The 27,459-nt window shown below is 42.2% G+C and overlaps 1 protein-coding gene across 1 annotated transcript in view; it reads right to left on the minus strand.

The window, feature by feature from the left end:
- The window catches only part of LOC122686763 (ATP-binding cassette sub-family C member 4-like), a 201,940-nt gene that overhangs the window by 114,352 nt on the left and 60,129 nt on the right, over positions 1-27,459 (minus strand). Inside the window, 10 exon segments of the mRNA XM_043892002.1 lie at positions 1,514-1,660; positions 3,721-3,815; positions 4,201-4,238; positions 5,022-5,162; positions 6,488-6,688; positions 11,485-11,581; positions 18,251-18,337; positions 18,561-18,655; positions 25,011-25,202; positions 26,596-26,685. Coding sequence (XP_043747937.1) covers positions 1,514-1,660; positions 3,721-3,815; positions 4,201-4,238; positions 5,022-5,162; positions 6,488-6,688; positions 11,485-11,581; positions 18,251-18,337; positions 18,561-18,655; positions 25,011-25,202; positions 26,596-26,685 — 1,183 coding nt within the window.

Below are 27,459 nucleotides of genomic sequence, written 5' to 3' on the forward strand. Positions count from 1 at the left end.
ATTATTCCCATTTCACAAAGCAGGAAGTTACCAGATAGCATTTCCTCATCGTCAGTCAGGTTCACTAGGCACTGACCATGAGCTAAGTGTTGTGAATATATTAATCAGCTTAATTCTAACACAGTCAAAAAGTGTATCAATAGCATCCCCATTTAGAGAAAAGAAAACTGACACAGAGAAATTAAGTAACCAGCACATAAGAATTATATTAATATAACTACAACCTGCTATTACCATTTGTAACTAGCACCAGGACTGAACCCAGGCAGCTGACTTCAGGCAGAGCCACACTTTTAAACCAAGACAGACCACATCCTGCCTTGAGATTTGCCTGCCCAATAGGATCCCTCTGCTTTGGCCATAGTCACATGGTGAATTGATGGCCAGGCCAAGGCTACTCCTGTCCCCCCTCCAGTCCACATACCTGCTTCAACAAGCCCTGTCAATCATCGCCTACAAAAACAGAGCTGCCCTGGGCCTCAGCACAAGTCCAACCAACTAAACAGAGGGGAATGTACACTGATGAATTAACTCTTCACAGAAACCCAGGTCAGGAGGCTACCTTCAAAAGCAAGAGAAGTCAAAGGCCTCAAGGTGGAAGAAACAACCACTGAGAAACCTCCAGGGACACTCATACCAAGAAACTTACTACTGAAGATCCATGTGCTATGTACCACAAAGGGTCTTACATGTCACCAAGTGTCCACTGTAAAACTATAAAGTTATTTTCTTTGAGAAGATGGTTACATTTTACCAATGTTGTATTTAAATGATTTTTCTTACTATTTTTATATAAACCTCAATGCATGGGCATATGTCAGAGTTCTGTGATCCCAGAAATGGATGGGAAAAGAAAGAAACACATAGCCTGTCTCCTGCAGATTCATTGTAAGAAGGTCCTATCTAGACAACAAACTAGCTTAACACTATATAACACAACCAGCTTTTTTTTTTTTTTTTCATTTATTTTGAGACAAATGCTCAGGGCTGGTGCACTGAGAAGACCCAGAGGGATGGGATGGGGAGGGAGGTGGAAGGGGGGATCGGGATGGGGAAGACATCTAAATCCATGGCTGATTCATGTCAATGTATAGAAAAAACCACTACAATATTGTAAAGTAATTAACCTCCAACTAATAAAAATAAATGAAAATAAATTAAAAATAAATGACACAAGCAGCTTTTAGAAACTGGCCAACAACATTAAAATATATTTGCATCTAACATAGGATGTTTTATATGCCACACAACAAACAGGTTCTGAAATCATTCTGCAAAGTGAACATTTATTTACCTTTACATACACAAAAAATTGGAATAAAAACTTATATGCCCCTATATTCAGATTTTCTCTGGTAAGAGAAAAATATCAGTAAAGCTTTTTGTAGAAGATGGATCAATATGCACAGTGATTTTCTTCTAAGTATATCACCCATTTTCAAATATCAAATGTAATCAGGAACTAAATGCATTAATAAGGCATACTTACTGAGAAACTTGGTGTCTGACTTACCTATTGGATTTCTATCAAAGAACAGCATTGGAGCTCTGAAAATGGACTCCAACATTTTGTTGTGTAAAGTTTGTGAAGAATTAACAAGAACGTAGAATATCAACAGGGATCTTGTGATGCCAAAAAGGACTGTACCTACAGTCAGAACTGAAATAAAGTAACATCACTCAGCACAAGATCTCTGCCTTTCCTTCAATTATGTGAAAGCATGGCAGACAGTTTACAAAGATGTTATATGTTTTATTCTTTAAATATGATTTATATATAAATTCACATATAGACCATAGAATAAAATATATATAATGGATTCTATAAGAGCTTAATACATTCACTAGATACATTTATAAAGAAGAATATACAAATAAGTATGTTCCCTTATTAATAGAAACAACATGGGAAAAAAAATCAGGTGTAAAATACAATTTCAGATTTTCCTAATCCAATTACAAGTACTAATAAAAAGAAGAAAGAAAATGATAAAAAGTAGTATTTTCCTTTCTTCATATTTTGAATCTGATTATTTACAACATGTCCCAGAATCTAAAATTGAGAAATGCTTTGATAGCACAATGAATTAAAAGGGAACAGGAGAGATGACTTACCATTTCCTTATAATGGTAAATGTATATGGAAATTTACTTCCATGTAAAGTAACTATTTCCATGCCCAAGCAGCTTTAAAGAGTATGAAAAGACCATATTAAGTTGCAAATGGACAACCTCTTAAATAATTGAATTGCAAGAAAACATGTACTATATTTTAACACGAGATAATTAATCGAAATGAGCGAGTAATCTGTCACTAAGTGTTTTATATAAACACAAAGCATTTGGAAATGAATAACCTAAATTTATATTTTATTAATGACATAAATGAGTACCTGCTATGCATGCAAAAATGAAAAGAGCCCTCCTAACATCTCTTGAATTCACAATGCTAAAGAGAGTAGAGAAACCTCTGTAATAAACATTCCATCAAATATTTTGTTTTCCTCTTTAGCTGACACATCACTGTTATTTCAGCTTTGAAAGCCATCCCAATTCCTGAATTCCATCAATAGGCATTTGCCTTAGCCTACTGGGCTTCCCTGGTGCCTCAGACAGTAAAGAATCTGCTGCAACACATAAGACCCTGGTTCAATCCCTGGGTCGGGAAGATCCCCTGGAGTAGAAAATGGCAACCCACTCCAGTATTCTTGCCTGGAAAATTCCATGGACAGAGGAGCCTGGCAGGCTACAGGCCATGGGGTGGCAAAAAGTCAGACATGACTGAGCTACTAACACACCATCCTTTATGAATATATAACATAAGTCCTTCTTTTTTTCTTTATGTTCCCAATGTTCATCAGTTCAGAAGGTAAACAACTAACAGATTTACATTTCTTAGCAAGTGATCAACATAATAAATACCAAATGTCTGACAAAGATAACACACTCTACCTCTGTAGAAAGCTTTTCTTTTCCCACAGCATTTCCTGTGGGAATCTATATTTTAGGTGAGGATTTCCTTTAAAAAATATCTAATGCTAAATATATTCTAAGCACTCCTGTGAAAACAGAGAGCTGTGTTAATATTAGCCAGGCAAGCCAGATGTTAATCACATAGTTGAGGACACAATAACACTGTGATCTCAAGGTAAGAAAGAGAAGGAATTCTAATTTCTAGACACTGGGTTTCTCCCTGCTTAACTTCTCTCTTAAGCAGTAAAGCCCAAGAGATAAGGAGTGTGGTGAAGAGGAGTTTGCATACCTGTGAGGGAATAACACTTTTACTTGGGACACTTGCTGCCAGAGGATTTCATTCAGGATCAATAAAAGCCACAGTTTATTCAGAAAAAATTGGAACAATCCAAACAACAGAGTGGCGATCCATTTCTAATCCCCTTTCCCATTCATATAATGATGTAAGTTTTAGCTAAAACAACCTATTATAACAGACAATAGCGCATATTTCCAGTGGCTGATTTTCTCAATATGCAATTCTGGTTTAACTACCAAAATCCAGTACGGAGCAAATTAAGAATCTTCATGCACCCTCTTTCTTCTAGTAGATTTTCAAAATCATCATTCTAATTAATGCACAGAGTAAATCCGATTCAGACTCATCATCTGTTAGGACATTACTGAAATACTCCTGGGAGCTCTAGCTGCTCACAGAGGCTCCTAGTAAACACTTCAGACTCTCATATAACAGACCAGATGATTTACCTGAGTGAACTGTTAAGTACCAGCCAGGATCAGGTATCTCAATCATTCTTCCTTTTCCATATTCCATGACATATAGGCTAGTCTGTCCATTTGCCCTAGGGAACAGGGAAGAAAAAGAAAAAATACTATGCTCTAGATAGGATTTAGGTAAATAGCAAAAAAATAAAAACTAATTTTGATTTAGGACATGTGTTTTACGGTGGAAAATGGTTCCCAGCTCACTGGGCCCTGGGCCCATGCACCTTATAAAAATTCCATTTAAATAACAACTTTCAGCTCTCAAGATTGTGAGCAACCTGCTAAGGGTGAAATATGGGCAGAGTCTCACTCTACCAGCCAGATCTTTACTTCTTTTTCAAAGAAACTATGTGAGAGTCAGAAGAAGAGGCTGGACAAGCCCCACCTATCCCCCCGTGCTGTGAGAAAGTGAGGCTTGGTGTAGCCTTCACAGCACTTCGGGTCAGAGCAGGAATCACTCACCAGTATGCAAGCCACCAGTCCTGCAGGGCGTAGGCGACCTGGAGCAGGAAACACAGTCACTCAGACACTGACGTCACTGAGCCTCACCCCCGCTCACAGGATGGGGGAGGGGAGGGCTCCAGGACACTGAGGCGGTCCTTCCGGCTCAGGTCTGCGCCAAGCCCCTCACCCCGATGACCAATATCTTTACAAGGCATTCTTTTTCTTCCTAGAATCTCTCTGTTATATATATACAAACAACACCAGTAAGCCTCACTTATTTTCCTCACAGATTTCATTCAGTGCAAACCAAAACGGACTGCAAAGCATAATAATAACAGTGTAAAAGTCAGGACTTTTCAAAGAAAAAAAGTTTGATAGAAACTGTGATGATTAAGTTTCTGTGTCCGCTTGGCCAGGCCAGTCTCTAGTGGTTCAACCAAACATTTGTCTAGATGTTGCCGTGAAGGTGTTTTGTGGATGTGGATTCACATCATCCTCAGAACTGAAGCAGAGGAGATCACCCTCAACACTGTGGTGGCCTTGTCCAGTTAGTCAAAGGCTTGAAGAGCAAAACCTGAGGCTTTCTGGAAGAGGAAGAAATTCTGCCTCAAGACAGCAAGGTCAGCTCCTGCCTGAGATTCCAGCCTGCAGGCCTGCCTTTCTGATTTCACATTTACCAGCTAGATCCCACAACCTCATGAGCCAGTTCTCTGAAATAAATCTCTTAATATACATATTAAAATGCTAATATTAATAAATTAAGTAAATACATTATCAACAATATATAAATACCAAGAAGAGGTATTTAAAACCAAACCAAAATAAATGTTCTTATTTACCTGAGCTGTGATGTTCACTAGAATAAGGAAAATGATGATAAACCAATGAGCACCAGCTGTGAAGTAATTCTCATAGGTCTTAAAACCAACTCTTCCAACCAAACGGTCCTCCAGTGGTAATGTAACCTGTATATTTTCAGTCTGGGAGGGAAAACAGCAGTGAAAACAAAATTTTAAGTAAGGAATCCCCAAATGTCAAAAGTTTACAATGCCCTCCACTGCAAAGCTGTGGGGAACCAGACACATCTCAAACGCTCGTAGGAGTTCAGGATGGTCCATTTCCTACAGAAAAAGGGTATGGGAATATCTAGCCAAACCACATATGCATTTACCCTTGGACCAGCCATCCTACTCTCAGAAATCTATTAGAAATAAGGACATCATTTGCATGAAATTATTCACTGTTGGGTGGCTTTGCAAAGTCGATCATGACTCTCAGCACAAGCAAAACTACCTGATTCAAGTACCAATGCAGAAGCTTCTTCCAAAATAATATACAAAATAATATGGCACTAATATATCCCTCTAAATGACTTATATCACTTCCAATGATAGAAACGTAAAACATACTTGGTGCTCAAAATCCTAGATAAATACAGCAAAATGAGTTCACACAGGAAGTTGAAATAATGTGAATCTGGATAGCACAGGACAGCATATGACCCAAATCTCTTTAGTTCCTGAATTTCAGGGAGTGATTCCTGAGTGTAGAAGGTGAGTGACTAATCTGAATATCTGTCAGAATCATCCAGGTTCCTGGATATTGTGGGCTTGGATATCAAGGAGTACCTGTATATGTTTTTAAGAGAGAGCTAGTGCTTTTCTTCATTTCTGTCTGTAGGACCTAGAATGCATTATAGAGTCACATGAGCCAAAGATGTACTCAACTCTATGCTGACCACTGGGCATTAAAGGTGAATGTGGTTCTAGCTCTCAAAGGGTAATAAAAAAGGAAGACAAGAACTAACTCTAAAGAGTCTGGCCTACAACAAACGATCTGACAAAGGGGCAAAATATTACCATCAGTCACCTGCAGTGCCAGAATATTACAACATATAGGAAAAGTAGCTGATTTAATGTGGTCACAGAAAAAACTCAGTCTAAGGGGGTCTTCACATTAAACCTCTGGGTGCAAAAGGGAACTCAGGAGCCACCAGAGCAAGTAGGATGTAACTGTGGTAAACTGATGAGTTCTCCTATCAGTGTGAGCCACAAACAGCTAGAAATTCATAGCAGTGCACCCAAAACTGAGCTCCATAAGATTCTCCATCCTACACCCAAAGGAAAACACCAAGCAGGCTTGCTCCCTTCATGCTCTTCTAATTCTACCAATTCCATGGAATGAGGCTTGGAATCTTAGGATCTTCTTTGGGATAAACAAAGATGTCATGACAGAAGCAGACTGAAGGTCCATGAGGCCACCAAGAGTAGACAGACCAGAGCATGTTGCAGGATGAGAAACTCACATCTTGGTCCTCTGGAGCCGCATTTTTCAAGGAGTGTCTGGGAGACAGTTGAGACTGAACTGAAGACTTGGAGATCAGAGTGGGAATTCCTGGACCTGGAGGTGGTTCAGCCTCCTCATTCTCCTTCTTTAAAAGAATATCTTCAAAATCTATCCCAGGTTTTGTAAACTCAGCAAAAGTCCCCTTTTGCATAATTTTGCCCTAAAATAAAGAATTTGAGAGGAATTCATTTGCATTTGATAACACTAATCCAATCTACACACTAATTAAGAAAAGTTAACCAGTCCTAAATTACTATTTTCCTAAGAAAATTATCTCTAGGTTTGGAATTCTGGTGAACAAATCTAGTTCAGTTCAGTTCAGTTACTCAGTCATGTCCGACTCTTTGCGATCCCATGGACTACAAACACGCTGGGCCTCCCTGTCCATCACCAACTCCCGGAGCTTGCTCAGACTCATGTCTATCAAGTCAGTGATGCCATCCAACCATCTCATCCTCTATCATCCCCTCCTCCTGCCTTCAATCTTTCCCAGCATCAGGGTCTTTTCCAATGAGTCAGTTCTTCCCATCAGGTGGCTAAAGTATTGGGGTTTCAGCTTCAGCATCAGTCCTTTCAATGAATATTCAGGACTGATTTCCTTCAGGATTGACTGGTTTGATCTCACTGCAGTCCAAGGGACTCTCAAGAGTCTTCTCCAACACCACAGTTCAAAAGCATCAATTCTTCGGCACTCAGCTTTCCTTATGGTCCAACTCTCACATCCATATATGACTACTGGAAAAACCATAGCTTTGACTAGTTGGACCTTTGTCAGCAAAGTAATGTCTCTGCTTTTTAATATGCTGTCTAGGTTGGTCATAGTTTTTCTTCCAAGGAGCAAAATGAGCATGGTGTTCACTGTCAAGCCCTATGACAGGTGCTGGGGGATATGAAAGAAATGTGTGTTCATGTTTTAAAAATGGAGGTAGTTGACATAACTACCATGGGAATTCAGGGAAGCTAAAACTACAGATGTGGGTAGAAGTATCAGTACAGTATTTTTGGACAACACGGAAATTGAGAGAAGCATCATGTAAAAATGCAAACAAAGTTAATTAGGGAAGATATTCCAGGAAAGAAACTTTAGGCTGACACAGACGTGGCCACAAGCATATCTCCAAAGGTAACAGTCTCTCATCAAATCTTCACAGACCATTGTTATAGTATCATGTTCCCCACTGAGAGAAAGACATGTAGGAACCAGCCCTAGACAGAGAACCCATGAGCTTTATCTTCATGGTCTTTACCACTTCCCCACAAATGCAGGAAGTTCCCAACTGAAAATTCAATATTCTACCTGTCAAAGTATTTAAGCAAAGAGGCCATGAGACTGAAGTGGCTCTAAATCCTTGACCTCCCATGCCAGCAAACCAATACCTAAGAACCAATGCACTCAGATCTAACAAAAACAAAAAACAAAAAAAACCTTAAGAACAACCAGTCACAAGCAGCCAATCAGGTATCCTCTACTCAGGCAAGTGTTTAAGCTGCAGTCAATCTAATCATTTTCTTTGAATACATGTGACACATCATTGCAGTTTCCCTCCCTTTGTTGTTGTTGTTCCATTGCTTGGTCATATCCAACTCTTTGCGACTCCATGGACTGCAGTACACAGGCTTCCCTGTTCTTCACTATCTCCCTGAGTTTGTTCAGACTCATGTCCATTGAGTCGATGATGCCATCCAACCATCTCATCCTCATCCCTCTCTTACAAAGTCATATAAAATGATGTGCAGATGTCTTCACTATATTCTGACCCCCTGAAATAAGACTCAGCTCATTCACTCCGTGTCAAACAAAATACAAGGGGGAAAAAAAATCACAGGATGCAAAACTAAACAGAGGAGGACATCTCTGGTTAAGGCAGGTCAGATGGAAGAAGGTGCCCCAGGACCGTAGCTGGGACCTCTGTCCCCCTGTCTCCTGAGGTGGTCCATTGTGAGAAACTCAATGAAGCAATTGGGTACTGTCTATACTACAGAATTAGAAAATTATTCAGGATATACTGTGCCTTGTTCCACTTGGGAGGCAAAATTCAAGGACTTTATTTAATTAAATTACCATTTTCTACATAGTACCTATAAGACGCACAAGGAAACAAGAAGTGGTACAAGAATAGCAATTTCACTGAGCAGCCAAGCACAGACAACTCTGAGAGGAAGAGAGGGCAACCATTCCCTTTTCTGCTGTTAGAGAGGAACCAGACAAACAGTAAGGATGGACCCCAATTCATCCAGGGGTGCTCATGAGTGGACAAATAGTTGTTCTGATAGCACTAAAATTGAGGGTAGTGTCCTCAAAAGAAGCAACAAGGGACCCTAAAAAATCTAGGGACAAACTAAATAGGTCACTCTGTCTCCCACTGATCCTGTGCTCATAATACTGTCATTGTTGGGGTTTTACACACTAGTATCACCCTCTTCCAAACATGAAATTAACTGCTATCAAATCTGAGAAACCTGAACTCCCCATTCCTGAAAGAGTGGTTAACAGTTGACACAAGATATTGTTTCTAGAGAGGCAGAGGTTCTGCATTTAATAAGCTTTCTTAGGACAGAAGTTCATTTGATAAATGAGGGATCTGACCAACCTAGACAGCATATTACACTTTCTGTTTTTTATTTGCTTATTTACTAATTTGTGTTAGTCCCTCAGTCATGTCTGACTCTGAGACTCCATGGACTGTAGCCCACCAGGCTCCTCTATCCATGGGATTCTCCAGGCAAGGATACTGGAGTGGGTTGCCATTTCCTTCTCCAGGGGATCTTCCTGACCCAGGGATCAAACCCACGTCTCTTACATCTCCTGCATTGGCAGGCAGATTCTTTACCACTGTGCCACCTGGGAAGCCCATGGACAGCATATTAAAAAGCAGAGACATTACTTTGCTGACAAAGGTCCAACTAGTCAAAGCTATGATTTTTCCAGTGGTCATGTATGGATGTGAGAGTTGGACCATAAAGAAAGCTGAGCACCAAAAACTTGATGCTTTTGAACTGTGCTGTTGGAGAACACTCTTGAGAGTCCCTTGGATTGCAAGGAAATCAAACCAGTCAATCCTAGAGGAGATCAGTCCTGAATATTCTTTGGAAGGACTGAAGCTGAAGCTGAAACTCCAATACTTTGGCCACCTGATGCAAACTGACACATTGGAAAAGACCCCGATGCTGGAAAAGATTGAAGGCAGGAGAAGAAGGGGACAACAGAGGATGAAATGGTTGGATGGCATCACCGACTCAATGGACATGAGTTTGAGTAGACTCCGGGAGTTGGCGATGGACAGGGAGGCCTAGCATGCTGCAGTCCATGGGGTCTCAGAGAGTCAGACACAACTGAGCAACTGAACTGACTGACCAAGGGCCTGTGGAACAGACAAGGGTTAATGATGGAGGTGCTGAGGCCCAGAGACAAAGAAGCCAACGTTTGAAGCATCAAACAACCAGTAAGCCTGAAATATTCTCACTAATCTCCACCCCATCCCCAGCCATACTAGGAGTTGGGGTTGATTGGTAGCCCCCCAAAAGGTAAGGTCAAGCCCTAAACATGATGCCTGTGAACAGGATCTTATTTGCATTCAGTGTCTTTGTAGATGTAATGAAGATGTAATGAAGTTAAGATGAGGTCACACTGGAACACGGTGACCTTAAATCCTATGTGACTGATGTCCTTATGAAAAGAGACTCAGACACAGGGACAACGGCCATGTGACATCAGAGGCAGAGACCACAGTGCTGCAGCTGGAAGCCAAGGAACACCAAGGAAGGCTGGTGAACACCAGAGGCTGGAAGGAAGGATTCTCCCCTGGAGCCTTCAGGGAGAGCACAGCCCTGCCAGCACCTGGATCTGGGATCTAAAGCCTCCAGAACAGGGAAACAATAAACTGTTGTTTTAAGTCACCCAGTTTGCAGTGCTTTGTTACAGCAGCTCTAGAAACTGATACCCTATCCTGAGCCCACACTTCTGTCTCCTCAGCTTTACTAAGACTTCTAACTGCTTCTTCTGTCACCCCTCCAGTGACCATCAGAGGAATCTCTTAGCTCCAACATCAGACCACATCCCTCCTCTGCTCTGAACCATGCAAGGCTTCCATCCCACTTCCGGTCCCCTGCCCACTGCTTGGAGACTAGCTCCCTCCATGTCCCCCTGCTCACTCTCCTCAGACATGCTGGTCTTCCTGTCATTCCTCCAACCTGCCAGGTCAGCTCCTTCCTTAGCACCTCCTGCCTGCCTCAGACACCCTCCCCCAGGTGACTCTGTGGCTCCCACCTTCATGTCACTCAGAGCCCATGAGGCACCAGCTTCTCAAGGAGACAGCCAGGATGTCACCCTTTTTGTCACATCGTCCCCATAAGAACAGGAACTCCATGAAGGCAGGGCCTTGTCCTCCTGCTGCACAGACTGCCACACGTATTGGGGACATAGAGGCTTGGGCAGGGAGGCCAGCGACTGGCCATACCTGCAGAGTGGGCGTCTCTGACTCAGGAGCTTGGCTACCCAACTTCGCTTCTAGTTTAATGGAAGATTCTCTTTAGGCAAATTGTGCTTGGCAATCACATGGATACAAACAGGTCTCAGTAGCTCTAATTTCCAAGTAAAAAACTTTGACTTAAGCTGTAGAAGGGGAAAACACAAGTTATGAATAAAATAGCATCATTATCCTTAACAAATTTCACTAGAACAGTAATATTTCAGTAGTCCTGTGGTAGCACTCCTATATGCTTTAGTGTTTATGTGGCTTCGAGTTTAATAGTGACACTTTACAGGTCTTTGGATTGATTCTAAAAGACATGAATAACATCAGCTCTGAGAAAAAGAGGGAGTTAAATTGAGGAAGAAGAGGACATTTACCATGAATCCAAGGAGAGTAATCTGCTGGGAGGTCTGGCAGCACCTGAGTGTTAGCACTCAACACACCTGAGTGCTAGCAATTTCACAGGCTTCTAGAAACTACTTACATCTTTCAGTATCAGAATCTGACTTGCATGTTTTAGGTACTGCAGCTGATGAGTCACTAAGATTGTGATCTTCTCCTTCAAGGCCTGACGAATACACCTACAAATGTAAAAGGTACAGAATGCAAATGCACATTAGTGGGGGTGCTCCAAACTGAAAACACATATTCTGAAGACATAACGAGACAAAAACAACACAGTAAAGGTCTATAGTTTAAATAAAAAATAAATAATACAAATCAAATACAAATATGTCAATGATCCTGAGTAGGTCTTCAAATTTATCAGCAGCAAATGTGAACCCAGCTCCGCTAAAAAAAATTCTAAAAAACAGTCCAGTGAAGGAGGCACTTGCTAAAAACTCAGCTTAACAATAATTTACATTTCATAATGAAAAATAATTGAGCAATACTGAGATTCCAAAACTTGACTGAACTTAATATTCTATCATTATGTGGGAATGGGAAAAGAGGCATCTATGTTATATAAAAATGTGTGCATTTTCCTTAGACAATTTTCTAGGGGATTATGTATGATTTATGATGTACATGCTAACAACAAAAAATTAATAGAATCTTGGTAATCGTTGCTAGAGTGCGTTTTCTAGACACTTCTTCCCAAATAATGTTAAACAGAAAATGAATGCCAACATGGCCTCCATCAGTCTCTACAACAGTCCCAGTCCCATCCAGGAAACCAGTCTTCTTTCATAAGGACTGAACACCTTCCAAACAAGGAAATGAAAGACAGAATTCAGATGGCCCAAATCACAATGGGAATCATCCAACGGCCAAAAGACACACCAGTTCTCTTAGCCAAGACCTTTGTGTGGTCAGGCCACCCAAATGGCTCTCCTCTTGCTCTCTATACATCCTCTGCTCGACCAGTGTCTGCTTCACCTACACCTACTTACATGACTGACCTTCCTATATGCTTGTCCCAGGGCCCAGCTAATGACTGCTCTAGCTTTAGATCACAACCCTCCACGATGCTTGTCAGAAGGGGCAAGAGGGACACAACCCTCTGCTGGTTTTCATGGTAACCAATGGCCCAACCTGACATCAACTTCCCCTATAACAGGTAATCTCCCCCCTCTCCTGCCCCCTTCCCCTGGGAGTGAAGACTACCACCATGTCCTGTTCCAACATGGGCCTCAAACAATAGGATGTCCTTCCAGGATTTCCTTTGCACATGTAAGTTGGCCCTAATCATTAAACCATATGTGTGTCTGTCACTGATTGTGGGCTCTTTCTTAAGTCTAACCTGGGCAAGTAATAGGCCTCACAGGCCTGGAAGGCCAACAACCTCTCTCAGTATCCAACCTTAAGTGTGTTTCTACAGAACTTCTCCAACTGCCTCACAATTTTAATGCAGACCCTTAGGAGCTCAGCCCCAGACTCATCCCATAAGATCCACAACTCCTCCAGGAAAGCAAGTAGTTGGATTTGGGGCCCTGGCGACCATAGTCAGGGCTACAAGCAGGTACTCTGGGTGCCCAAGTCCCTCACAGAGCAAATCTCCGGAACCTGGGCCAGAGGTCAGCCTGTGAGTGAGTCAGATGGAGAGTGCAAAGGCAGAAGACTGCCGCTCAGTCCCTCTCATGAGCCTGATGTCGGACGAGTGACGAAACCTCAGTTTCTTCATCTCAAAATAAGGCCAAGGACAACTCACCCACGGGTTCTGAGCAATCAAACCACCAATCCACTCAGTAAATGTCAGCCCCCTTCTCCACTCCTCCCTAACCATAAGCAGTCATGTGCTTTGGACTCATGACAGAAAAGTCCTAAGGGGACACTCTGGACACTGGGTCTGTGATCAGAAGCAAGACCCTAGGATGTAGATACATACACCGTTGCTTCATTAAGTCCAAAAGGATTCATTTTTCCCTTTGATATGTCTTGGTTCAGCATTTGTATCTTAAGATTCCTGAGTGAGTAAACCTCTTCAGACTTAGTAATAAAGCTTTTAATGGAATTGTTTCTCCTTAATTCATAATTACTTGCCAACAGTCCCTGAAGGCAGATGTTAATCAAATCTAATGGATTTGTATGTCCAAGATAGAACAACCCAAAAGTGGTAAAATGTTTGCTTCCTAACATTTCATCAGAGATGAAGTAAAATAAATAATCACAACAAAGTGGCAAATTAATGACTTTGAATTTTTCCTAAATAATGTTTTTTATCCATCTCTAAGAAGATAGTCTATTTTTTAAGTTTCAGAGTAAAGATTTCCAAGTTATGTCATAAAAATGATTGATTCAGAAATAAGTTAACTGTTAATTCTATATAAGGGCTGTGTTAATTCTATTTATCGGATTGGCCACAAAGTTCCTTTGAGTTTTTCCATAACATCTTATGGAAAAACCAAACTAAACTTTTTGGCCAATCCAGTGTCATCCTATATAGAGGCTGTGTTAAGAGGAGACACATTCCATGGTAGAGGGGATACAAATAATTCAGAATCTGCACCTTCATCCATTAAATCAGCAGAGGTTTACTGAGGCGCCACTCTTGACTTACATCTCAGGTCAAGAAAGCAGACATTACTTTGCACCATGTAAAAGGGGGATACACTGAACGAGTGTAGGAAATGTACTATATCATGCCATGATGTGTGCTCTGAGGAAAGAGCAAGGGGGCTTCTGTCTTAGATGGGGAGACACGGGAGCCCTGAGACTCTCTGGGGAAACATCCCTGGAAGAAGACACAGAAGGTACAGGGGTGTGGGACAGAACATGCTGGGCTGAGGCGCCTTCCTGCATTCACAGCTTCTAGGGGGTGGGGAGACTCATAAATGGTCAAGTGCACCCACTGAGGGCTGTGGGAAGACAGAGGGCACAGACTCCGCCTGGAGGAGCGGGAGGGAATGGCAGGTCCCGTCTTCCATCTTCCTTCTGTGTTCTGGCACACTGCTCCCTAGCTCTGGGACAGAGGGGCCAGTATGTATAGACAGACAGCAGTGAGAAAGGACCCCCAGAAAGCCAGCACAGTGGAATACTAAGTAGGTGTGGGGAAGAGCTGGAAAGGTTGATGGGGGCAGACGGCAAAGAAGCCTGTTTTCTGAGGACCTGGAATTGCTTCCTGAACATGGGGGGGATGGGAGTAGAGGGCAGGGGGAGGTCTATGAAGGGCTGGAGCAGGAGGGTGAGCTGTGTAGACAGCATCATGGGAGTCTGATCAGGACAGATCTGAAAAGCTGATGACGCAGGTGGTGGGGGTCTGGTGATGTGGGGCTGAACCAGGAGAGGATCCATGGCTGGACACAAGTGAGACTACATCAGTTCATCTAAGGACTCTCACCTTCTATAGGTAATAGAACCCACTTAATCATCACAAAATATAGTTATAAAAATCACAAACATTAGTAACCTGGTATATATTAATATACTCATGACTAAAGGAAGCTGATAATGGCAAATAGAAGTATGATTCATTCACTTTTAATAGAAAATATTCACCACAACTAAGCTTCAACACGACCACCATTTCTCATAGCATATTTTTCTGTCCAGTTGCCTAACTCATTGAGAACATTCTCAGTCGCTGTTGAGTGATTTCCTAAATTGCCTTTGTGATCCCTGCCCTAAGTTTCCCCAGAGAATGTGGTTCTGATTAGCAAACAAATCTTAGCAAGCTTGCTTCTAGCAAGTGTACATCCAAGGTCATTAAACCCAAAGGTTGGAGTGGACTTTATAAGCATGTTATAAACACCTCACCTTTATAAACACCTGAGAGAGTTTTTGTGTTCAGCACACTGATACATGGCAATCAGTAAGCTTTCCCTTCCCCTCCCTGTGACACAGACACAAGAGCCAGCAGAAACTGCTCTTGAAGTGATGGGGAACTTGTGAAGATGCACACAAGACAGGGTAGCAGACATTTGCAAGTTCAGGGTGGAGCGCTGGGAACAGGGAGGCTGAGCTACTCATGATGCCAGGAGAATGGGGGTTGGAAATGCCTGTCTCAGTACTAGTGTCCCATCACTGAACTCATGACAAGCCGCAAGTCACTTCCTAAGGGAAAAGTCATCAGTGAAAGTGTTGGTCACTCAGTCGTGTCTGACTCTTTGCAACCCCATGGCCTGTAGCCCACCAGGACCTTCTGTCCATGAGGATTCTACAGGCAAGAATAGTGCCATGCCCTGCTCCAGGGGATCTTCTCGACCCAGGGATTGAACCCAGGTCTCCTGCATTGCAGGCAGATTCTTTACCATCTGCGCCACTAGGTGCTTTAAATAAGAGAAAATTTATCAAATCACAATCAAAAGAGGGTGGGGAAGGGGGGGATCAGATCAGAGAGTGGGAGGCCATGCCACGTGTCAGCTGCCTTGTTCTCTTTTGTTCTGAAAGGTTCAATGCTAATGTGTAATTTTTGTGTATGGTAAAATATACATAACATGAAATTTACCATTTTAACTATTTTTTATGCATACAGCTCAATGGCATTAAGTACATTCACATCATTGTGTAACCATCACCACCATCCATCTCCAGAGCTCTTTCATCGCCCCAACACTAAGCACCTTTCACACACAGCCTTCAGTGGTACCTGCCTCATGACCCCTGCTTAATGGATGTGGAATCCCAGCTCCTCATATCCAAATCTCAGAGCTCCTCACAAATCTCTCTCACTCACTCCACTGATCTGCTTAAGTCTCTTTACTTTGCTATTTAGGACTTGCTGTGAATGAATTCTGTTCCCCCAAAAATTCATATGATGGCACATTGACCACCAGAACCTTAGAATCTGGTGACAGAACCTTTAAAGAGGTAACTGTTACCCTTAATTAGAGTGGGCTTAATCCAATCTGACTGGTGTCCTTCGAAGAGGAGACTAAGACATAAGGACAGAAACACAGGGGTGTGCATGAACAGAGGGAGGACAACGTCCGAGGACACAGTGAGGAAGATGTCATCAGAAGATAAGGAGAAGGTCTAAGGAGAAACCAAACTGCTCACACCTTGATCATGAGAGTCTAGCCTTTAGAACTGTGAGAAAATTAATTTCTATTAATCACGCACTGCTCCCCCATTGCTGCCATCTCTGACAGCCTTCTGTGACTGAATGGTTGTGTCCTCAAAATATATACATTGAAACCTAATCCCCACTGTGAAGGTACAGGAGATGGGGCCATTGGGAGGTGACAGGTCATGAGGGTGGAGTCTGCCTGAATGGGACTAGTGCCCTTATAAAAGGGACCCACACAGCTCCCTCACCCCTTCCACCACATGAGGACACAGGAATTGGGTCCTCACCAGACACCAAATCTGCCAACACCCTCACCTTGGACTTGCCTAGCTCTGGTCTCCTGTAACAGCAGCCTGGACGGACACAGCCCCAGCAAACTAACACAGGACCTGACAGCGAGAATCCCCAAACAGCTTCGCTCTGCTGAACACCCCGCCTCCTCCTGGCGAGGACGTGCCTGCTGTTCTCATAGCCTCCTTCATGTGCTTCTACTCTTCCTCCAGCAAAGGGAACTCAGTCCTCTTTTCAGCCTCTACATACACACCCAGCCTGCATCCCCCAGGGCACTTCCCGCCCAGCCCAGGGCACAGGGAGCTTTCCAACATCCACTTCCATTCAGCACTTAATATCCTATATAGAAACCTCTAACCCTGACTCAGCTGACCTTTTCCCAGGCATCTGTCTTAACAAGCTCCACACTGAGACAGACTCCTCAGAGGCAGAAATGAGAGCTGAGCATCCTAAGTCTTCCTTATGCTGCCCAGTATGGGCCCTTCCCCTCTCCTGGCTCTCCGTCCTCCTTATAAACTAAGAGGTTTTGTGCAGGGACATCTGTAAGGGCATTGATCTCAGTGCACACAGCAGGGCATTAATAAGTGCAGCTGGAAGCCTCGTTGGCCTTAACAAGGTGGACAACAGCAAGGTAAGCAACCATGGGGTAGATGTGGACGCTGTTTTAGCAAAAGCAAGCTCATGAGGCTTTCAAAAAGGCCAGTCCAGACTCCATCAGAGGCTTCAGCCAGCGTGTATTAGGACACATTATTCACAGAAAAGCGTAAGAGTTGTTCTACTTCAGTCATTCTGTGGCCAGGCAAGAGCAATTTGTATTCCAGAAACACAAAAATGAGAGTCAAGATTTCCGCCAGATTCTAGACCTCTAGTTCCACATTCAGGCTAACCCTACACCATGGGTCTAAGTATTAATTCAAGAATGAATCCAAGAAGCAATGCTAAACGATTAAATTCATACTTAGATGTGGAATAAGTTAGTCTTAATTCTAGGCCTTATTAAGAATTTCCAAACCTACAGAATAATAAGCATAAACCCACAGGGCTTTTCCACAGACGCCCTGTGTCATTACCAAAAATTTTGCTTCTAATGAACCTTAAACACATGATGGAGGAAAAGGACTGACACTAAGTACGATTTCTGGGTCCAACTCTACGATTTAAAAACAATTCATCATCTTTCTTATTTCAAGGGTATGGATCCATCACAGCATCTGGTTATCAACTGCAGGTCACAGGGAAATCTCCCATCTATTCCTCACTCCCTAAAGCACAGACCCCACTGTCCTTCACACATTGGAAGCACCTTCTGTATTTTCCTGTCCTGACCTCATCATGATGCAAAATTTCTCTCCGATGGATCTTCTGTGGAGGGAAGGGAGGGGAGAGAGGGACACCAGGGCAGAGCGAGCTGAGTCTCCTAAAGCACAAAGGCTTTCCTGAGCTCTCTTTCCTGATCTCTCTCCACAGGTACCTGAAAGGCAGAGATCATAGAAAACAGGAGCAAACTCACTGTTCGAACAAGTGCCTGCTGACTCCTGCATCCACTGCGCTGAGCGGATCGTCCAGGAGGTAGATGTCTGCGTCCTGATACATGGCTCTGGAAAACATAGAGAGACGTCAGGAGAGGACGCTTCACACTCCCTGGGTCTCATCTCTGAATCATGATGGCGTCCAACAACTCCAGGTTCATTCCAGGAGCCCGGGGAAAGGACTAAGACCCTGCTTCACACAGGCCCACCTGGTGAGTGGGGTCTGCGTGCTCACGTCCACTAGGAGCCGTGAAGGAGGAGGGGCAGGATGGCAACTGAAACCCCATTTACCTGGCGAGGCTGACCCGGGCTTTCTGTCCTTCACTCAGCGGGGTTCCCCGGTCTCCTATCTCAGTTAGATCACTTTCCTTCAAAAGCTGTAAATCCTACATGGAGATAGAAAAGGAGAAAGAAAAAAAAAAGATCTAAAATATGTTCTCCTGCCATCCTAACTTTTTAGCATCAGTTCTCCCCACCGTGTTTGATCAATGACGATGAGTATATTTCATAGTGGCTAAACCATAACACTGAACAATTTAAAAAATCCTTCGGTTTTTTTTTTTGTTTTCATTCTGTAGTTTTTCCCAACATTTATGCATCTGACCATTCTAACAGATATTTATTGTGGATCAATATATACCAGGCATTGTTCTGGGCACAATGAATTCAGCCATGAGGAAACAAAGCCCCTAGAGTTTCTCTCCACAGTGGGGGATGAACAATAAGGAAAATTAACCTTAGTTCAAGTACTGAGGATGAGAAGGAAAAGGAAGCCGGCTCAGGGGGTAGAGAGTGAAGGAGGGAACTGAGTCCATACTGGGGTGTGAGGACTCTGCTCAGAGGGGTGTGAGCAGATCTGGGGAGGGGGAGGGGCTCAGGCGGACCTGGAGAGGCTGCTCCTCACAGAGGGAGGGGTGGGTGCAGGGGCCACGGGGAGATGCCCGAGGGGGTCAGGACAAGGAGGCCAGGGGAGCAGAGTGAGAATGAGGGGAGTGAGGGCGGAGACAGAGCAGGAGGAGCCTGGGGTCACTCCAATAACAGGGGAAGAGGCAGAAGGGAGGACTGACCTGGTCTGAGATTTTTACAGAATCATTCCTGTGCTTTGCAGAAAACAAGCAGTAAGGGAGAATGAGTGAGGGTAGATACAAGTAAGGAGGCTACTGGAATAATCTAAGGGAGAGATGACGGTGGCCAGGACCACAGTAGGAGCAGCAGGAATGGAGAGATGGAGCACACTCCAGACACATTCTGAAGGCAGAGTCTGTAAGACCTGCTTATGGGATGGGTGTGGGTTGTAAGAAGAGCACCATGGTGTTTGGAGCATGAGGAAGAACAGGGTCACCGTTTACTGAGTTTTCCTGATGAAAGTCATAGTGAAAGTCCCTTAGTCGTGTCTGACTCTTTGTGACCCCATGGAATTCTCCAGGCCAGAATACTGGAGTGGGAAACCTTTCCCTTCGCCAGGTGATCTTCCCAAACCAGGGATCAACCCCGGGTCTCCCACACTGCAGGCAGATTCTTTACCAACTGAGCTATCAGGGAAGCTCTGCTGCTGATGACTGGTGCCTATTTTCTCATTAATCCAACAGGGGGACCCCATTCACAGTGTGAATCACAACATGCAAAGCTTGTGACCATGAGGACAAGAAAGAGAGTGTCTCCATCATAACCCTCCCTGACAGCCACAAAGACACACAAACACATACAGGTTCCCTCCTCACTCAAAGCTTAACAAGGGAGGATCAAATGAAAAGCAGCAAGTGCTCTGTCATGAAAATTCATTATTTCATTTTATTTCTTCATCAAGCTCAGAAGTTAATACCATCTCTCCCTCCTGGTTTTCATACCATTTTAAGATAGGTTCCAGCCATACATACACACACACTGTTTTCTGGGCCTGCATTTCACTGTTGACAGTCCTTGCAAACTGTTATTCGTTTTTATATTTTAATTTTATTAATGTATTTTTCTGGTTTCCTTCCCCAAATAGCATCACATTATAGCACAGGAATCGCAACATGCTCTAGAAAAGGCACTGAAGTTCACTCTTTCACTTAGCACAGTTAGAGCATAAGAAACAGGCTCTCTTCAACTCTGGTGGTAGGACTTTGAGTGTGTTGTTGACTTTGCAAATTAAATGGACAAGTCCCAGATGGGAAGAACATTTTAAAGGATTTGAGGTAAAATGCAAGTCAGGCTAATTTCCCAGCCACCTAATTTCTGATTAGGTTAAAGGGAAAAGCCTGACTTGAGCATATATTACAATTCTTCCCACCAACAGGAAAGTGTTCTTATTCATGTTATTTTACTCTAAGTTAAATTTAAACAATTTTCACTGAACAGCAGATACACAAACTAGAGGCAAACTAGGAAATGAAGAAGCTGGCTTGATACCATCTACCAGAAATATACCAAGGGCCCTTCAGTGATGGTGGAGACTTAATAGTAGAAACGCTATGGAGCAGATTGTTGAAACAGTTGATGAGCGCCCTGGCGGAGGAGGGCTGGATTCCAGAGTCAAACAATGGAAGCCCATACCTTCCTTTACCACTTGTCTTTCATTTGGAATTGCCTCTCTTCTCATGGCCTGTCAATATCCTGCCCATCCTTCCAGCTCAGCCCACACACACTCTCCCATGAAACCATCCTAGACTAACTCTCTTCCTGCTGGTGTCCTAAGGTTTTGCTTACATTTCTTCTGAAGGACCTGTCTTATTCTGCTCAATAATTGGTATGCATGCACATAGCTTCTCTCAGCTCCTGGTGGGTAAGATCTGTGCAACAAGCACTGTGCTGCACCCTGATACTGATTATCTCTAATCTCTGCAACAAGCTACATGGTAAGTATTGACCCCATTTCCCAGATGAGGAAACTGAGACTAAGTGAGGTCACATCACTGGTCTGAGGGTCAGTTCAGCTCAGTTCAGTTGCTCACTCGTGTCCAACTCTTTGTGACCCCAATGACTGCAGGACGCCAGGCCTCCCTGTCCAACTCCCAGAGTTTACTCAAACTCATGTCCATTGAGTCGGTGAGGCCATCCAACCATCTCATCCTCTGTCATCCCCTTTTCCTCCTGCCTTCAATCTTTCCCAGCATCAGGGTCTTTTCTAATGAGTCAGTTCTTCATATCAGGTGGCCAAAGTATTGGAGTTTCAGCTTTAGCATCAGTCCTTCCAATGAATATTCAGGACTGATTTTATTTAGAATGGACTGGTTGGATCTTGCAATCCAAGGGACTCTCAAGAGTCTTCTCCAACACCACAGTTCAAAAGCATAAACTCCTCGGTGCTCAGCTTTCTTTATAGTCCAACTCTCACATCCATACATGACTACTGGAAAAACCATAGCTTTCACTAGATGGACCTTTGTTGGCAAGTAATGTCTCTGCTTTTTAATATGCTGTCTAGGTTGGTCATAACTTTCCTTCCAAGGAGTAACTGTCTTTAAATTTCATGACTGCAACCACCAACTGCAGTGATTTTGAAGCCCCAAAAAATAAAGTCTGTCACTGTTTCCACTGTCTCCCCATCTATTTGCCATGAAGTGAGGGGACCAGATGCCATGATCTTATTTTTCTGAATGTTGAGCTTTAAGCCAACTTTTTCACTCTCCTCTTTCACTTTCATCAAGAGACTCTTTAGTTCCTCACTTTCTGCCATAAGGGTGGTGTCATCTGCATATCTGAGGTTATTGATACTTCTCCCCCGCAATCTTGATTCTAGCTTGTGCTTCATCCAGCCCAGAATTTCTCATGATGTACTCTGCATATAAGTTAAATAAGCATGGTGACAATATACAGCCATGACGTACTCCTATCCTGATTTGGAACTAGTCTGTTGTTCCATGTCCAGTTTTAACTGTTGCTTCCTGACTTGCATACAGATTTCTCAAGAGGCAGGTCAGGTGGTCTGGTATTTCTGTCTCTTTCAGAATTTTCCGGTTTGTTGTGGTCCACACAGTCAAAGGCTTTGGCATAGTCAATAAAGCAGAAATAGATGTTTTTCTGGAATTCTCTTGCTTTTTCAATGATCCAGTGGATGTTGGCAATTTGATCTCTGGTTCCTCTGCCTTTTCTAAATCCAGCTTGAGCATCTGGAAGTTCACAGTTCATGTACTGTTGAAGCCTAGCTTGGAGAATTTTGAGCATTACTTTGCTAGTGTGTGAGATGAGTGCAATTGTGTGGTTTTGAGCATTCTTTGGCATTGCCTTTCTTTGGGATTGGAATGAAAACTGACCTTTTCCAGTCCTGTGGCCACTGCTGAGTTTTCCAAATTTGCTGATATATTGAGTACACCACTTTCACAGCATCATCTTTTAGGATTGGAAATAGCTCAACTGGAATTCTATCACCTCCACTAGCTTTGTTCGTATTAATGCTTCCTAAAGCCCACTTGACTTTGATTCCATGATGTCTGGCTCTAGGTGAGTGATCACACCATTGTGATTATCTGGGTGGTGAAGATCTTTTTTGTATAGTTCTTCTGTGTATTCTTGCCACCTCTTCTTAATATCTTCTGCTTCTGTTAGGTCCATACCATTTCTGTCTTTTATTGTGCCCATCTTTGCATGAAATATTCCTTTTGTATCTCTAATTTTCTTGAAGAGATCTCTAGTCTTTCCCATCTATTGTTTTCCTTTATTTCTTTGCATTGATCACTGAGGAAGGCTTTCTTACCTCTCCTTACTCTTCTTTCAAACCTGCACTCAAATAGGTCTATCTTTTCCTTTTCAGCTATTGAACAAAAGAGCTAGAATCTGACCCAGCTCATGTCAGTTCAGAGACTTCTGCTCTTTCACATCATACTGCCTCTAGTTTCCATGCTTATCCATGGTGTTGTGTTGCCTCTCAATTAAGGAAGTTAAGAAGTAAGAACTTCTTAAAAAGTGAGCAATGGATGAAGGTGTAAGGGAGCATGTAAAAAGAGACCCTAACCAGGGTGTGCCTCTTTCTTTACCAGAAAAGCAAGATCATGAAAGAAACAGGCACACCCTAGTTGGGTCTCTGGAATTTAATCTGGGTGTCAGGAGCTGGAAGTGATTAAGGTAAAGAGGAAATGCCTGAGATCTGTTTACTCCACACCCCACCTTCCATGGAATCTAGGGTTATGCAGAAACAGATCTTAACTTGAGCTGTAAATGCAGAGATGAGCTGTTTGACCCCCTCAAGTCTCAGTTTCTCCTACTATAAAATGAAGATAGGAACATCAAGGACACTCATAAAGAATAAATCATATTTCTGTTTATGTGTGTGCATGTGCACATGTGAGAGACAGATACAAAAATGATTTGCACATGGACTCTGAATAAATAGGAGCTATTGTCTCACTGTTTCACATTTGTTTCCCCTTTTCTTTTCTTATGCAGTCTATGCACCATTTAATAAAAATCTAGCTCATTCCTCCTAACTTCACATCATTTCTGCAAAAGCACAATCTCCCATTAACACAAGCCCAGGAGAAAGAAATAGCAGCCATTAAATGAATAATTCTGTTCTGCCCACATTATCATAAAATGTTGCTCACCTGATACAATCTATGATGTTCAAGCCATTGTTCAAGCAGAGTTATTATTTCATCACAAAGAGAGTTTGGAGCTTTTAACACCAAACCTTTGAAAGTCTGTCCCAGCCTTTTCCTCATAGTATAAAAGAATAGTCAGATGTCCAGACTGCCCTGAAGAGACCAGGGGGAGTCCTTTAAAACTGTTTTTCACTGATGTTTATAACCCAAGAGAATAACAAACTATTTATCAGTATTTACATTTTTCTTTCTTTCTGCCAAATTATATTCTCCCCATCAGGTAAGTTCAGTTTTCCTCATTCATTCACTAATTTCATCTAAATCCTAATAGAGTTAAACATTTCACTTTGCCATTTTCTGTGAAAATTGATGCCCTTTCTGAAAACAATCTCTTCTCCAACAAAATGATACAGTATTAGGAAGAAAATTAAGTATTCTATTTTCTTTAAATAATAAATTATAAATCAAAAATGAAGTAAAGAGGGAAACCTACAGACTGAAAGGGATCAAGGAGGCAACAACTAAGCACAATGGACAGACCTTATGTGGAATCTGATTCCAATAATAGTGAACAAGATTTCTCAGTGAGATGTCTAACAACATGTAAACTCAGATTAGAAGGTTGATGACATTCAGGAATTTGGGTTATTTTTCAGATGAAATAATGTGGTGATTTTTTTCCAAAGAGAAAATATTTTTTTCTCTTAGAGGAAACTAATGAAATGTTTACTAATTTGATTGGACTAATATGGACTAATTTGGTGGACTAATATGATTCTAGGATCTGCTCCAGAATAATCTAGGTTGAGGGTGGGACAGAATAATCTAGGCAGAGGGCATGGGTAGAGATGCAGCAAGACCGGCCACCAGCTGATCCTGGCTGAAGCTGGGTGTGGTACATGAGGGTTCATTACACTGTTCTTGCTATTTTAGAAATTTCTATAATTGTTAAAAGTGAATGAAACCTCACAGAATTAACTAATCCCCTCAAGGGAAAAAAAAAAAAAAAGGTGCTGTGAGTGTTATCACATCAGCATTAAAACAGCAATGTATATACCTGCATATTTACCCAGAAGACCAGTTTCAAATAAATAATCAGCAACAATCAAAGATTTTTCAAATTAAAAAAAAATAAAAACTCTCAACAAATCTTGTAGGTTAAACCAATACTATCGTTATTTAAAATTCAAGTATATCCAACTTAGAAGTCATTACTCACCTCTTCCAATGCACAAGCCTTTATTACTTTTTCATATCGTTCTTCTTCATATTTCTTCCCAAATAAAATGTTACTCCTCACAGTTCCTGAGAACACCCAAGGCTTCTGAGAAACATACATGATCCTCCCATGCACGTGGACCTTCCCCTGGCTCGGGGGCAGCTCCCCCAGCAGAGCATGCAACAGTGATGACTGAAACAGAGGGCAACACACACGTGAACAGGGTGCACTCAGGACGGAACATGCCCCACAGTACAGCCAACCCCACCCTGGTGCTTGATACACAATAGAACGCTTGTGTTTAGAACAGGATCAAGTATAGTTCTGGCAGTTGCAACCAAAAAGTTGAAAATAACACTGTTGGTCAATGTAAACCCACAGTTGACAAGAAATACTAATAAAATGCTATAACAATCTACTGTACCGAAGAATTTCCCCCAAATGAAGTGTTATACCCAACAAAGACTAAATAAAAATGTTTAAAATTCTTAACTAGCAGAGCAGCACAGCAGGATGTGTATTTCTTGCGTCTGATGTTTATGCAGCTGTTCCTACATCTGGGTATCCTTCACTTGACAAATACTTGTTCTTAAAAAGTTACATGTGAAAACTATATCCAAAGATGATTATTAAAAGAACTCTGAAGTGAGTCCGAAGAGCAAAAGTTCATCACAGAAGAAATCATCAACCTCTCATGTACACACTTATGTTTAGATTTCTGTATTTTGTTGTACAGAACACAAGAGACTAAGTGCATGTACACATGTCCTTCAAATCTTGTACACCACACAGATGTGGTGTGTCTGTGTCCCCACATCACAGTGCTAGCACACTGGGCTAAAATAATCTGCCTGCATATCTGTCTCACCCCAGACCCTGGTAGTCTCTGGACAGCAGAGGTGTCAGGGTCTTGCTCACATCTGTATCTTTAGCTCCAGCACATGGCTGCACATTCACTACATGTGCCCTGAGAGGATGAAGTCAAGTCATGTGAGAAAATGCTCAAAGCTTCCTGGAAGAGCCTTCACAACCTCCAGACTTCCTGGAGGGACCACCATCACAAAAAGAAGTCCCCACTGTCTCATTCTGTCCTGAATAGATGTCACATAAATAATTTCCTTCACTGAGATGTCCAAACTCCAGACAAGCAGTTCCCAACTGTGCAATGTGAAACACCAAGAAAGAAAACACAGTGTGAATTTACACAGATTCATGTGTCCGTGAAACCTTCTTGCAAAATGAATGTCCCATGGAACAAACCTAGATGAATGTGATTCTAGATTTACCCAGTTCAAACTGTGTTATACACAGCTTTAGGCTCAACTCTTAAGAATTTTTTAAAATATTTATTTATTTTTGGCTGTGTTGGGTCATAGTTGCAATACTTAAGATCTTTCAGTGCAGCACACAGGCTTAGTTGCCCCAAGGCATGTGGGATCTTAGTTCCCTGACCAGGGATCCAACCCATGTTCCCTGCATTGGAGGGCAGATCCTTAACCACTGGACCCCAGGGAAGTCCCTCAACTCTGAGAATTTAACAGGGGCTGTGGCATTGCAGCAAGCTGACGAAGGTATCAGGGCTTACCTTTCCTGCTCCCACAGGTCCAACCACAGCTAACAGTTCACCAGGTCTGACAGTAAACGAAAGGCCTTGTAGGGTTGGGGTTTCTGATTCCTGCAAATTAAAGTTTATAAAGATGCATCCATTTCAATAAAGTAACACACATTACTTCAGAAAAAGTGGAGAAAATAACAAAATAGTCATTGATATGCTAAACATAGCCCACATTTTTCTCCTTCCTATTCTAAGATGTGTTCTACAGGACTTTTCATCCAATCTTTTCTCTTCCAGGATCTGAAACAACTTCAGTTGCCTTTAGGAAGGCTCCTTATTTTACCAGATATCCATATGGACACAGTATTAGATAGCCACAGAATTTAAGTAGTTGAAATGATAAGTTTAAATTTGAAATGCAAATTTTATGATGTATACTAACTTATTAAAATAATATACTTAATAGAACATTCAATATAGGAAGTTTTTAATCATTTATGTTTTCATTTTGACCCTTGGTTCTAACTATTGCATTAATCTCCACAATGTAGTAGCTTAGGTACATGATGAGCCTGGCCCTCTACTAATAAAATGAAATCTCCACTATCTCTCCATTTTCATTTGATAAAGAATGAATCTCAGTAATGCTAAGGAAGCAGGAGATCATTTTGTATGATGAAGTCTTTCTTGGCAAATTAACTCTTATAAATACCCGTCAAAGCTCTAACTTCACAAGAGCTCTAATTTAACACCAACAATGACAACAAAAAAATAGGGAATTAGAAATTAATTATGACTCTGTGGGTCAGAGTGATAAGACCCCAACTTTAATATGTGTTACATGCATTATCTGTCCTGGCTAAACAGGGGCCATAAAGTACTTCTGCTGTAAGA

This window comes from Cervus elaphus, chromosome 30, assembly GCF_910594005.1.
Source record: "Cervus elaphus chromosome 30, mCerEla1.1, whole genome shotgun sequence".
Lineage (NCBI taxonomy): Eukaryota > Metazoa > Chordata > Mammalia > Artiodactyla > Cervidae > Cervus > Cervus elaphus.